Here is a 12,868-nt window from a genome sequence, read left to right as displayed (position 1 = left end):
CCTTAAGTGGTATTATGTGGTCAAAACCGAGCCTAAACGGAGTAAATCCATTGATCCTTGTAAGATATCATTGTAGGATTTCAAAGGTTGTCGTAACTTGGGGGTGGTGAATTGGTTTGTTGGTTCATGATTATTTGAAAGTCGGGTAGAGGATGATCAGGGTGGATGGCCATAAGCTGCATCATAGATAGTCACCTACTTTGTTGTAGCATCTTACCTATCTTCAAGTTATTATTTTAATTCCTTTACTTTTAGCCCATCGTAGCATCACCTTGGATCCCTTGATTAAAAACTCAATCGTATGGTTCAAAAAATCAAATTGAACCTTAGCAAGACATGTGAACCACTGAATACCCAATACCATATCACATCCTCCAAGTGGTATCAAGTACTGGTTTGCAGTAAATGTAATTGACTGCATCTTCCACTGAAATCCTTCGATCATCGTGTCATAATTGACCTTTCCCTCATCCGCAACTCTAACCATCATAGATGGTTTGAGCACTAGCTTATACCCCAATTTTTTTAGCTAGTGATGTGTCGACGAAGTTGTGAGTACTCCCCATGTCTAGCAACATTTATAGAGCTTTCTTCACGTAATGGCCCATCACCCTCATAATTTGGTAGTCTGTAATACCAGTCATTGCGTTGACTGAAATTTGCGAGAATTCGATTGTTTCCTCTACACATTCCTCATCATGCTCTTCATCCAGATCATCCCATTCTAGATGGTACAACTGAGGTCGCTTCCCTTTACATCTATGCCCGTATTTATACTCTTCCTCATAGAAAAACAAAGTCCTTTAGATCGCCTTTCATCAAGTTCAACTGGTGACACCATTTAACAGGTGGGATTTGGTTTGAAGGGAGCTATGGTAAGGGAGCTATGGCTTGTTTCAAATGGTTTTACACATCTACACGCATGACTCCCTTCAAAATCTTGTATGGTCGTGATCCACCGACTCTTCACCCATATGTTATGAGTGAGACTCAAAATGTTGCATTAGAAGAGCAACCGATAGCCAGGGATGACATGTTAAAACTCCTTCGAGAAAACATTCTCAAAGCTCAGTCTCACATGAAGGTTCAAGAAGACTCCAAGCAACGTGAGTTATCCTTCGAGGTAGGCGACACTGTCTTCCTTAGAATTCCGCCATTTCGACAAAGATCTTTGGCCAAACGAAGGTATGAATCTTTCTCCGCTTTTTTTGGCCCGTACATTGTTATTCGTCGAGTAGGACCAATTGCATATGAACTAAACTTACCAGAAGACTCCAAAGTACACCCAAATTTTTCATGTATCCTTGTTGCGATTGGCTCATGGTAAATCCCCATCTACTCCCCCTGCACTACATGTCTCAGTCGATTGAGAACAAATTTCGGCCCTCGAAATTTTTTTAGCTCACCAATGGGTCTCCCAGCCTACTACTCCTGAGTTGGAATTATTAGTGAAATCGCAGCAACGCCTAACCGAAGAGGCAACCTCTGGGAAATTTACGACCTGCTACAAGGGAATTTTCCAACATTCGACCATGAGGACAAGGCGAGTTTTCAGAGAGGGAGTAGTCATAGCAACAGGAATCTTCATAAATACTATAGGAATAGGAGGAAAGAAAAGGAAGAAGAGATATAATAGAATAAAAAAGATATGCTAGAAGCTTTTACTCACCATTATCTCTTATCCAATAATTTTAATTACCCTTATCTCTTAGCTTCCTTATCCTACCCAAACTAGGATTTCTTTCGTAGTTTCCTTTTTATTTTCCTTAGGTATTTAGTATAAATAATAGGTTATGAAGTTTGTTTTTAGCATTTTGAATATTATGCAATTTACTTTGAGTTTAGTCCTTTTTACGAAACTTTATTTTATTGAAGATTTTTTGTTCAGATTCTGCAAGTGTCTTCAGTAAGATTATTTATTTTTCCTATTTTTATCCTTGTTGCTCTTTATCACTTCTGTGATAGTATTTTTAGCCATATTCAATATCCAGATTGTGAGATCAATTTCTCACAATCGACCTGATTATGCTAAAATTCATTTTGTATGTATGTCATGATTTTATCACCAAGAAGATCAGTCCTATTAGCCTTCTTCTCCAAATTTACTAGATTAAGTTCAGATGATCAGCTATTGATCAAACCTATCGTTGTCTTGCATAGAAGAATGGTTTTAAGAAAATAATGAAGCACCATGTTCAAATACAGTACATACTGAGGCAACTTGGGTGGAATGGAATGAGTTCCACAAGAAGTTGTAAAGTTGCTTTTAGTTATGTTGGCTAGGAGGAAAGACGTAGAACAAGGAGTAGTTTTAATAAGGGTAATTTTGGAAGTGGGCGCATTCTGTTACAAGGGGTAAAAAGGGAAAAGTAGCTTTAAGAGTTTGTTAAATAGATGTGAGTAGAAGGGGGAAAGCATTATGTCCTGTGATTAAATTGGCTTGAGCCTTGGGAAAGCTCAACCTCTCGAATGCTGGCATACCTTTTTGTATCCATCAATTTTGTTAGTGGACACCATATGCAATCCTAAGAAGTTTGTTGTTCAATCTCTACAGTTTAGGGACTTATTGATAAATGAAAAAGATATTATTCAGTTAGAAGTTATCACACGTCAAATGGCTCCCACCTTTTCTACTATTTCAATTGGACCGGAAAGTTAGACCCTACTAAGTCCCGTAACATCTCCTTACCTAAATTATATTCTCATTCCAAGTTCACTTTTGTTTTGGCCTTTCTTTATTGTTAATTCTTTATAGTATCTCTACACAAAAAGTTTCATTCAACCAATTGCTTATTTAATTTAATTTGGGGAAATCTTTTTGGGTGCATTTTGGTGGGACAGAACGGGACAAAGAAGATTGGTTCCATGTGTGGCTTGACATGGTGAAACAAGACAGAAAAAGATGGAACAACCTTTGGACTTATCTTAAAATGACTTATTTACCCTTAACATAATACAAAATCTGAAACCTGACACCTAAAAACTGAATCAGATCCAAACATTGAACTCTACCAAATCAAACAAACTCCTCCAAAACAAATTCTCAGATCGAACGCCTCCACATCAATCAAGTCCTCCCATCCTCCAAATCGATCATTCTATAAAATTTCCCCTCTCAAATCAAACCCCTCCTTCTAGATCTACGTTTGAAGGAAGATCAATGGGTGGTGGTGGAAGAAGAACAGGAAGATGGTTTAGTCTAAGAAAGAAAGAACCGGAAAGATGGGTAGGAAGATGATTTTTTCACCGATGAAGTCTAAGTAAGAAAGAGAAAGGAAGACCGGTGGTGGTGGTGACCGGTGACGCAATGGGTTGGAGAGGAGTTCCTTTTGGAAGTAAGACATGGGGAAGAAGTTGCAAGTTGATATGGAGGCTTCCAATTTATTGCCTTTTTTAAGATCTAAAAAATCAAATATAAAATTACGGTTTATTTTATTCTTAATTGGTTTGCATATATTTTTAAATGATTGTACATAAATAAATTACAAAGTATTATTTATGTAATTATAAATAAAATTATAATCGATTTGTATTGTTTAATAATGATAAAAAAATATCAAATAACATTTTAAAGGCAATTTAGTCATTTTAACAGTTTTGTCCAATTCTAGTCGTATCAAACAGATAACAGACAACTAGTCTTGTCCTGTACAGTACCGTCTCGTCCAATCCAGTCTGCAACCAAATGCCATCGGTGGGTTTAAAACAAATTTCTTGGTGAGGGGGAAGTAGCTACTAAGTATGTCAATTCCAGTAAAATGATTGAATAAAGTGTGTCAGAAAAAGCATAGAGAGTTCATAGTAGTATAATTTAATTGCTTCAAAATCATAAACCTAGACATTTGATTCAAGTTTCATAAACTCAAATAATGCTCTCATTGATCAAATTATTTTAATTTCCAAAACGAGTCTTAAAATCACAAAAGTAAAGACATGAGTACCGGTTACATGAAACCACTCTAGAACCAGCAATAGCAATCAAAGCTTTTAGGAAATAATGAAGATCAATTTCAACTTACGAGCACAAACAGTGGCTTGTCCCCTAATCTGTCCCGACCCTAAAATCAGGAAGAGGATATGAATTAATAGCAAGTTAAACACCCTCGGCACAAGTATGAGATGGTAATTCATGATGAATGTCGTTGAATATAATGCAAGTCTTTTTACCAAACCATCAGGGTACGTTAAACATGAAAAGAAAAGACGTAGAATCATTAAACCCAAAAGATGTTTGAAGTGTGAGTTGAATCCCACACTACAAGGTGCATAATTTGGCAGTTCACACATTCCTGTGTGGTTTTTGAGAAAAAGACAACAAAAAGCCTGAAGTACATTATCCATGCAAATCAAAATCACATACTCCCGGTGCTAAGGAAAGATGTGTTTTTTTATTTCGCATTCAAAAACCTCCTTCCTTTTATTGGGGTGTTGAGTACTTTAGGTATCAGTTGTCATTTGAAACAAAAGAAAAAAGGCAGCCTGGACTATGTAAGAATCTAATCCACAGTTTATCTGGCAAAATATCTTGTTATTCCATTGCAGTGCAGCTCATGGACCACAATGTATCAATTTATGCGTCTGATCTAATAAGCATACTTTCAATCACTATACAAGAAGAAATAGAATATTGGCCAAGTTTTGGTGTTGTGGTGCACGGCAATTGCTATAAAACGAAGTTTTTGTTCCAAGATGAACATGAGTAGCAGGGATTACTGGAGATGGGTGGATGGCAACTGTTCACTCAAGCCCACAGCAGATATATTGATTGGTTGGTAATATACACTATACAGTTCACATTCAATGTACTGACATAGAAAGCTGTACCTTCAGATCGGGCAATTCGATAACACAAGCGCACTCGACTACTTTGACTCCAACTCGCTCTGAAATGGTAAGTAGATTCAAGTGATAAGAGCTTGCAAACGTGAAAAGGTAATTTTTGCCAATATATATGCAGCCTGAACTAAGGCCCAATTCTACTTCCTTCATAGGACCCTGATCTTCTTAGTCCACTATAAACTATGAGGTAAAATGTTGCCTATATGGATGGTGATCAAGGTGTAGATTTCATGAAGTGCCTATTCTTTTTTCAGTTTTTGGTTATGGATGCAGAGAGAATCAAACTCCCAACCTTCTAACCACAAAAGTGAGGTCCAGTAGATCTGCTAAAATTGTAAAACACGAAGATCCAACATAATATTTCTTTCTAGGGTATTGAAATAGACTTAAGATAGGTAACATAAAAATATTACCAAGTAGACTGATTGCAGCACACAAGGTTCCTCCGGTTGCAATTAAATCATCTATTACAAGAGCACGCTCTCCTTCTTGTACCGCTCCAACATGCATCTCAATTTTGTCTGTGCCATACTCCAAGGAATACTCTTGAGATATAACAGCTCCTGAAAGAACAATAGACGATCAATTTGATATAACCTTAGAATACCTGATTTTCTATGTCTATATGTGCATGTTACAGAAAAATGAGACTCTACCAAACTCTACTAATATAGATGTGGACATGAATGATGACAAGTGATATTCTAAATATGAAATTAAAGCAGAAGTAGATGTTCTACTTTGTCATGAATTTTGCTCACTTGGAGTTGAGAAACCCTTTCAAAAGCAATAAAATCTTGAACCATGTCATGGACAGATCCAAAAATTACATAAAACATGCATCCTGCTAGTAGAAATGGTGAGGGCCCATGCTGCACATACACTACAAGTTGGCACCAATTGTAAACTGAACTGAATATTATGGTTGCAGTTTCAAATAACTCATTCATAGATCTTATGCTGCTTGTTTTTAGTTGGTCAGATTCTTGAGCTTCAAACAAATCAAAATTCACTTTCCTTGGGACTACTATTTCAGTTCAATAGAAACCCACAAGCACAACTCTCCATTCTCAACATTTGAATCCAAACCATATGTCAGGCAACTTTATCAAGATTCACAACAAAACCAACTCCAATATTATGGATGACAACATCGAAGCTCTTTACGACACCACCTAGTTGCACAAAAAAGACAAATGTTTCCACTGGATTCATATCCTGTAATTTATGTGCTTGCGCTGATAAGTATTTATTTTTCTTGGCTACGCTTGCAATATCCTTAACAATAGATGTCACAACTTCCTACATGGAGTATGTTTCACTTTATATTATGCTCAAACAACATGTGCACCTGGGAGTCTCACTTTCATGATATAATTGTAGCAATCACAAAAGATGTATCATTTCAGTGGTTAGAAGTAATAAAACCAATTAACAAAAACAGCCTCCATCTTTGTACTTACATCAACGCGACTGGAACATAAGAACTGCTTACATTACATGAAGCCATAGGATCTTGATATAATGTATAATTTTTGCATCTGAAAGATCCAAATGTTGAAGCATACATCCTACCGGCCTTTAATAGATACAGCTAACGACACCACTTATGGTCTTTCATGTAAAAACTTATGGCCTTGCTGGTGTGCCACAGAAACAAAGGATACATATACACATACATACACATAGCCGACAAAATTACAAAGAAACAAACACTAGAAGTTCATGGGTAAAGTTGCAAAGTATGAGAGAAAGATGTACCAGGCAACTTGTTTGGTTTTCTCATGGGGACAAATTTGGCACCAATTGCCAACGCAATAGGAGGACCAAATATGAAACCTCTTGCTTCAACTCCTGCATTAAAAAACCAAAATAAGCCCATACTATTGATTTATCATGGTTTCCTGTGGAGCATGAAAAATAAAATAAAATAACCACTGAACATACTAATTTAGGCAACTGTATATGGTACTGGATTTTCCAAAACAAAAAAGAGCAGGTCCTCCCATCAACTCCAGAAATTTCTGGTAGGGTACTGAAATGTAAATTTTTTTGCAAATACATACACAGGGAAGCAGCTAATTCAGGATGGGTAACACTGATGCTAGAAGAGCAAATCAGAAATAGTATACAGATGCTGAAATGAATCATGCATCTAATTTTTTTATCTTACAAGAATTGCAACAGCCATCTATAGGCACTCTTGATTACAACCATTAAACTTAAGAGCCACCCTCTTCTTACAATAGTAAAAAGAACCAAACCTTAAATAAACTATGATAAAATGATGTTTATAAAACAGACCACCTAGGCCTTTAGCCTTATGCCCTCAAGAGAAATCTCTATTCCACCCATGTAAATAGATCCGTAAGCAAAGATGAATTCTTGGTCTAGAAAGCTTATAGTAGAAGATGGCACTAAAAATTTCCAAGTGAAAAGCTACACGTCTCCTATGTCTCACTTACATGGAGAATGACTGGGGACCTCTTCAATCTGTGCAAGTGATCGTTGCATATTGCAGAAGAAAACAACCTATTCATATGATTGCTTCTTAGCAAAAGGAATACATGCTAGTACATGATGGGGACCTGCTCTCCAAGCGCCGAGTAGCGCTAGAGAGTGCCTTAATTGCTTCAAAATTTGTTTCACAATAGTGAAGGAAATTAGTTGAACTCGTTACGACTCCAAAGAAGAAATATCAAGCTTTCAGAGTTCCAGATTAAAGGCAAAGTCCAGACATTATCTGAGTTGCGAAAGATGCATACTATTACAGCTTTTACTACACAATAATGCAATATTTCTCTTACAGCTTTTACTAAGCTGTAATGTAACACTACATTGGAACAATAAAATTTACAGCTATCATTCAGGATAACGAAATATGCAAAAACTTGTGCATTTAAGACAAATCCCTATGAATGAAACTTTGTGACACCTGAGTCATCCCCAATTAGGTGATGTGAATGCAAATGAAACATGGACATACATAACCTTCCCAATTAACAAGCTCGTTCGGCTCATTTATTAACTTCTAGGTCCTTCCATTTACCAGATGCTGTGACGTTTTTTAACCCATCAAGACCCTTGGATACAGAATACTCTAGTAAATGCACAGAAAACTTTGATCCTATACAATTCCCTATTCTATTGTAGAATAATTTCATTTAAGCACTATCATTAAATCAGCTCAACAACAAGAATAATGCACATCATGTGACCTATTCTTGGTTAGGATTGTCATGGTCAAGCTTAACCTGTGAAGAAAATGTCCAAATGGAACACAAATTAAGAAGGTGATGAAAAAACTAAAAGATACTCCCGCTGTTCCCTGGTAAACCTGATACATTTTTGTAACATCTAACACCATTTTTTTCCTTGTGCAGCTTTTGTGATATGAAGTTTAATATTATCACATTTTTACAGATATACTAAATTCATATAAATTTCAGAACTAAAAGTATGTATGCTTGAGAACTAAAGCAAAATTGTATCTCCCTTTTTACACATGGAGTACCTTTTTACGTGTATGTTATATGTTTCCAACAGATCTCTTAGATATGAGAATCATGCTAATTCATCGATCCCAAGCTTATGAGAAAAAATGAAATAACCTATGAACAAACATTAGTTTTTGCAATAAATATTCACAAATCCTGTCTTTACTATATGAAATGCTGCTGAATTGGATCACGATAAAATCACAGCCACCCCTTCATACACACATATTCTAACTAGTAAGGATGCAAAAACGACAAAGTAATAGCTCGTGAAAAAGTTCAAAAAAAATGAACAAAGGACCCTAATAATAGGTCCAAAAAGAGATTTTACCAGCAACAACCGAGATGTCTTTGTCTTTGTACCTCTCAACGAACAGATCGATCGTGTCCTTAAACGCAACCGGATCAAGCAACAACGTTGTTATATCCTGGAACAAAATCCCTACACAAACAAAAACCTCATAATGTTTAGGTTAACTGAGCCAATCAACAGACAATCACGATCTTGTCGTGTATAAACAACAAACTTTAAATCCATACTTGATAGATCTCCCAAAACAAACACATTCTTAAGTGCTAACGTGCGTACCTGGCTTCGGAAAGTCCGGGATGACGCGAATGGCGGATGTAATTCGAGAGATGCGATCATCCTTGACATCTTCTTTGTGACCATCGGAAGTAGGAGCTGCCATGTGAGAGAAGCAGCTGGTGTTTCGATGGTTAGAGGCAGCAGTGTGGAAATGGCGGCCACCGGTTCCTACTGGTGCCGTTGACGCGGAGATGGAACGCTTTTTTGGGCAAGTGGATGAAAAGGAAAGGGCAGTCAATTTTAGCTGATTGACGAAATTGCCACTGTAAAAGAATCTTTGGATCACGACATTGGAATTGAAGATTTTAAGCGTATCCATGCCTTGAGGTTTTGTTGTGAATTGAGAGAGGGGAAGAAGGGGAATTAAAATGGGATATGTTACAAGTAATCCTCATGTTGTTTATTAAAAAAAAAAGAATATATTAGTTTTTAAGTAGTTAACTTGTAAGATTTTTGGTTTAGGAGCTCTTTGACAATTACTGAATGATTTGATACAGAATAATTAAGAGGCTTTCATGATATAGTGTGAAATGAAATATAATTGTTTGGTAATTGTTTACAATGAAATTAGGGCACTGAATGGTTAAAGAAGACTCATGATACAAAATCATTCAGATGGTTTTATAACCATTAAGAGACAAATTTTTTTTTGTCAAACAAGATTCAACTCTTAAGATTCAAATGTTGTCTCTCAATGGAACTATTAAGAGGTAAAAAAACAACCTCTTAGTTGTTAGTAGTCATTAGTTTAATTCTTGTTAGTATCGTTGTACGTACTTTTAGTATTTTATGGTATTAGTTGAATAGAACAGATATTCATCATAATCCAAACCTCTTTTATATCAAATTAATACCTTAAAAATGTAAAAGGAACTGTTTTTTGAATTCAATGTTACCATCAGTTTTTGTCAATTACCATTTAGAACTTTAATTCTTTGTTCAAAGTTGATGATTTCTTCATATAGCATCACTTTTGGATTTTCCCTCAAGACTCTGGATATTGACCGGTCCACAAATATCTATATGAAGCATATGCAAAGCGGTTAGGCATGTTCATTGGTTGATATTCATTGAATGTGAGGGCAACTAAACCGATCTAATCATCCATCTGTTGTTGGATTTTGTTAACTAATTCGATTAACATTTGACAGCCGATATTGGATGATCGAATTGGATTCATCCAATATGAAATTTCCGACAATGAAATAAATTGATTAGCACTTTTAGTATGCGTTAAAACCAACACAAGTGAGGCTAAGAACTCAAAAACCAACAAAATACAAGTTCCGATGTAAGCAAATTGAAAACAAATTAATTTGATGATAGTTGGATAATGGTTGGATGGATAAATAGATGGTAATCGGATGGTTAATTAGATGGTAGTCGGATGGATAACTAGATGGTAATCTGATGGTTAATTAGATTGATAACTGGATGGTAATTGGATGTTAGCCGGTTCGGTTCGATCGGTTTTGGTCGATTATGATTGCCATCTAAGAATCGACCAATCCACATTAGATGTTGAAATTTTCAATCCGATCCAATCCAATTACAATTAGATAGCCAATCATGGTCGATTGGTTCTAATTGGATCGTTTGATTTTCTGCACACCCCTAGTAGTGGTAATTGAAGAGCATATCTTAGATTTGAAGTAGGCTTTGATCTGTTTTCCTTTCTCACAGGCCGCACACAGTTTCTTTTGCAAATGACAACTGAGAAAGACAACTCACTAAACCCTTCATAGACAGATTGTTGATGTCTTGAAGTTAAGGTGAAATAGTTTTTTGTGTCATAACCAGTTCTGCTCAGCAAAGGCTTTAGAATAAAAGCAGATATTGACATCGGATTTTGAGATAGCAGTATTCATAAAATCACATAGACATTTTCCTTTTAAATACCAAAAAGAACAACTTCGTCATTTTCGGAAAGAATGGTGCATTTTCCTTCGGATAAATGTACTTTGAAGCCTTTGTCACACTATTGATTGATTCTTAGAAGGTTATGTTTAAGTACATTTATATACGCAGCTCGGCTAAAGGTTACAGACCCCTTAGGAGATTGCCCAATAAAATACGCCAATATTCTTAGCTATTATCAATAAGGGTAAGTTAATATAATTTTAAAAAAAAATCTTACATAAATGCTACTATATTATAATAATCATAATTATATTTATTGTAATTATTATAATTAAATGGAGTCTTTCAACTAAAACAATGAGATGTTTAAATGGAATTATTTTTAATTGTTTGGTATAAATAACTCATTTCTTGGTCGAAACCATGATCTTTTGTTGCAGCTTTTGAATTATCATCAAAGATCATAGATGGGCTTATTTCAAAACATAGTTTTTCAACAGGATTTAAATCCAGGCATATACCTTGAACAAACCTTATCTAAGTACAAGGATTTGTTTATGACTTGGTGCTTGGGAACATAAAGAAATTATTTATTAGGTACCTCATGAGGATCCATATAAATAAGAGGGGCCTTCATTTCCTGCATTTTCAGCTTTTTAAAAGCATTAAGAGATGTTTGGTTTGATGGAATGGTTTTGAGATATCTGAATTGCAAAAGAATTTGAAATTTGAGGGATCTGGACATCTGGATTTGGATTTGGATTTGGATTTGGAATCTTCAATGTGTTTAGTTTGTAGAATTTGGATGTAATTGAATTCTATTCTTTATAAAAACAAATTATAAATAATTATAAAATAATTAAATTAACTTTTTGTTAATTGATCAGAGGAAATTACATCATATGTTCCTATGGTTGTTCAGAATCTAAATTTGGTCTCTCTTTCAAAATAAGTACAATGAGTATCCCCTAGTTTGCATTTTGTTGCATTCTGGATACAAGTCCCTAAGTTAACACCAATTAGTTAACTCATGGGCAATTTGGTCAATTTACTTCTTTACCTTATTTACTTTTTCAAAACTTGAAAAAAACTCCCAACCTCCAATAGAAACCCTCGAGGTGTCCTGTCTCTCCTTCCTTGCCCCCCATTGTCTTCTTCCCTCTAGTACGTATATATAGTGGTTGTGTATATATATATATTAAAAGGGTACTCGCAAAATGGAGTGAGATACATTTTGATTTTAATGTTTCGTTTTATTCTTTTCTATCGATGTTATAATACGGTTTTATGTGGTTTTGAGCAAAACGATAATATTTTTATTTTTGAATAAAATATAAATATAAATATATCTTAAAAATTTTGAACAAACATATCAATATTAGTATCGAATTACCTATTTAAAAGTTCATGTTTTGTTGTGTAATTTCTTTAATTCAACTTTTTTTATTATAAATTAATTTAGGTTTAAGAAAAAAGTAATTTATTTTTGGTTTAATAATATAATTTTTATAAAGATAATAAATAAATATTCTGTTAGAAGATAATGATTATCCTAATTATATTTCAGATTTTTTATATGAAATGTTTATCCAGTATTTGATTATGTTTATCTGTAGTTAGTTACACAAATTTAAGTATGAAACTTTAATAAGTTGTATTTATGCATTATTTACTTGTAATATTGAATTTTAAGTAATATGCATCAATAAACAGCACTTCATGTATAAAAAATGTTTTTAAGAGTTTTTATCAAATGTTTTATAATATAGTATAGATATAGAGAGAAAGTGTATATAGTATTAGTTTATATATATATATATATATATATATAGAGAGAGAGAGAGAGAGAGAGAGAGGCCTAATCAAATGAGAACTAATTAGTTTGTGGTAACTGTGAGAACCAATATTAACCACAAATCAATAGATAAATTAAGAAATTTATAATTTTGGCAATTTTGAATTAAAATATTAATGAAGGATATTTTTGGTATTTTAAAACTTTCCTCCCTTCTCTCTTCTCTCTCCGGCCACCATCCTCAGGCCATCGTCCGCCGGCCACCGTCCTCCGGTGATACTACAATGG

General features: G+C 34.8%; 1 protein-coding gene across 1 annotated transcript; it reads right to left on the bottom strand.

Moving 5' to 3' along the window:
• Positions 1–3,817: 3,817 nt before the first annotated feature.
• LOC112509524 (adenine phosphoribosyltransferase 1-like) lies at positions 3,818–9,244 on the bottom strand. Its single transcript, XM_025114521.1, has 6 exons — positions 8,926–9,244; positions 8,668–8,778; positions 6,601–6,693; positions 5,253–5,402; positions 4,825–4,883; positions 3,818–4,058 (listed from the first exon to the last, which is right to left on the bottom strand). The coding sequence occupies exons 1-6, from the start codon at positions 9,242–9,244 to the stop codon at positions 4,011–4,013; spliced, it is 780 nt and encodes a 259-aa protein (XP_024970289.1). The 3' UTR covers positions 3,818–4,010.
• Positions 9,245–12,868: the final 3,624 nt, after the last annotated feature.

This window comes from Cynara cardunculus, assembly GCF_001531365.2.
Source record: "Cynara cardunculus var. scolymus isolate 2C chromosome LG 3, CcrdV1, whole genome shotgun sequence".
In the NCBI taxonomy this organism is placed as follows: domain Eukaryota; kingdom Viridiplantae; phylum Streptophyta; class Magnoliopsida; order Asterales; family Asteraceae; genus Cynara; species Cynara cardunculus.
This window is presented reverse-complemented; position numbering and strand designations above follow the sequence as displayed.

Bases quoted from the DNA above. Each gene is read 5' to 3' on its own strand.
- LOC112509524 (XM_025114521.1), bottom strand. From the start codon at position 9,244: ATGGATACGCTTAAAATCTTCAATTCCAATGTCGTGATCCAAAGATTC. The intron at 6,694-8,667 runs GTAAAATCTCTT...TTTTTAATGCAG, and splicing joins AGACATCTCGGTTGTTGCTG to GAGTTGAAGCAAGAGGTTTC. The intron at 4,059-4,824 runs GTACAGCTTTCT...TCCTGATTTTAG, and splicing joins TCGAATTGCCCGATCTGAAG to GGTCGGGACAGATTAGGGGA.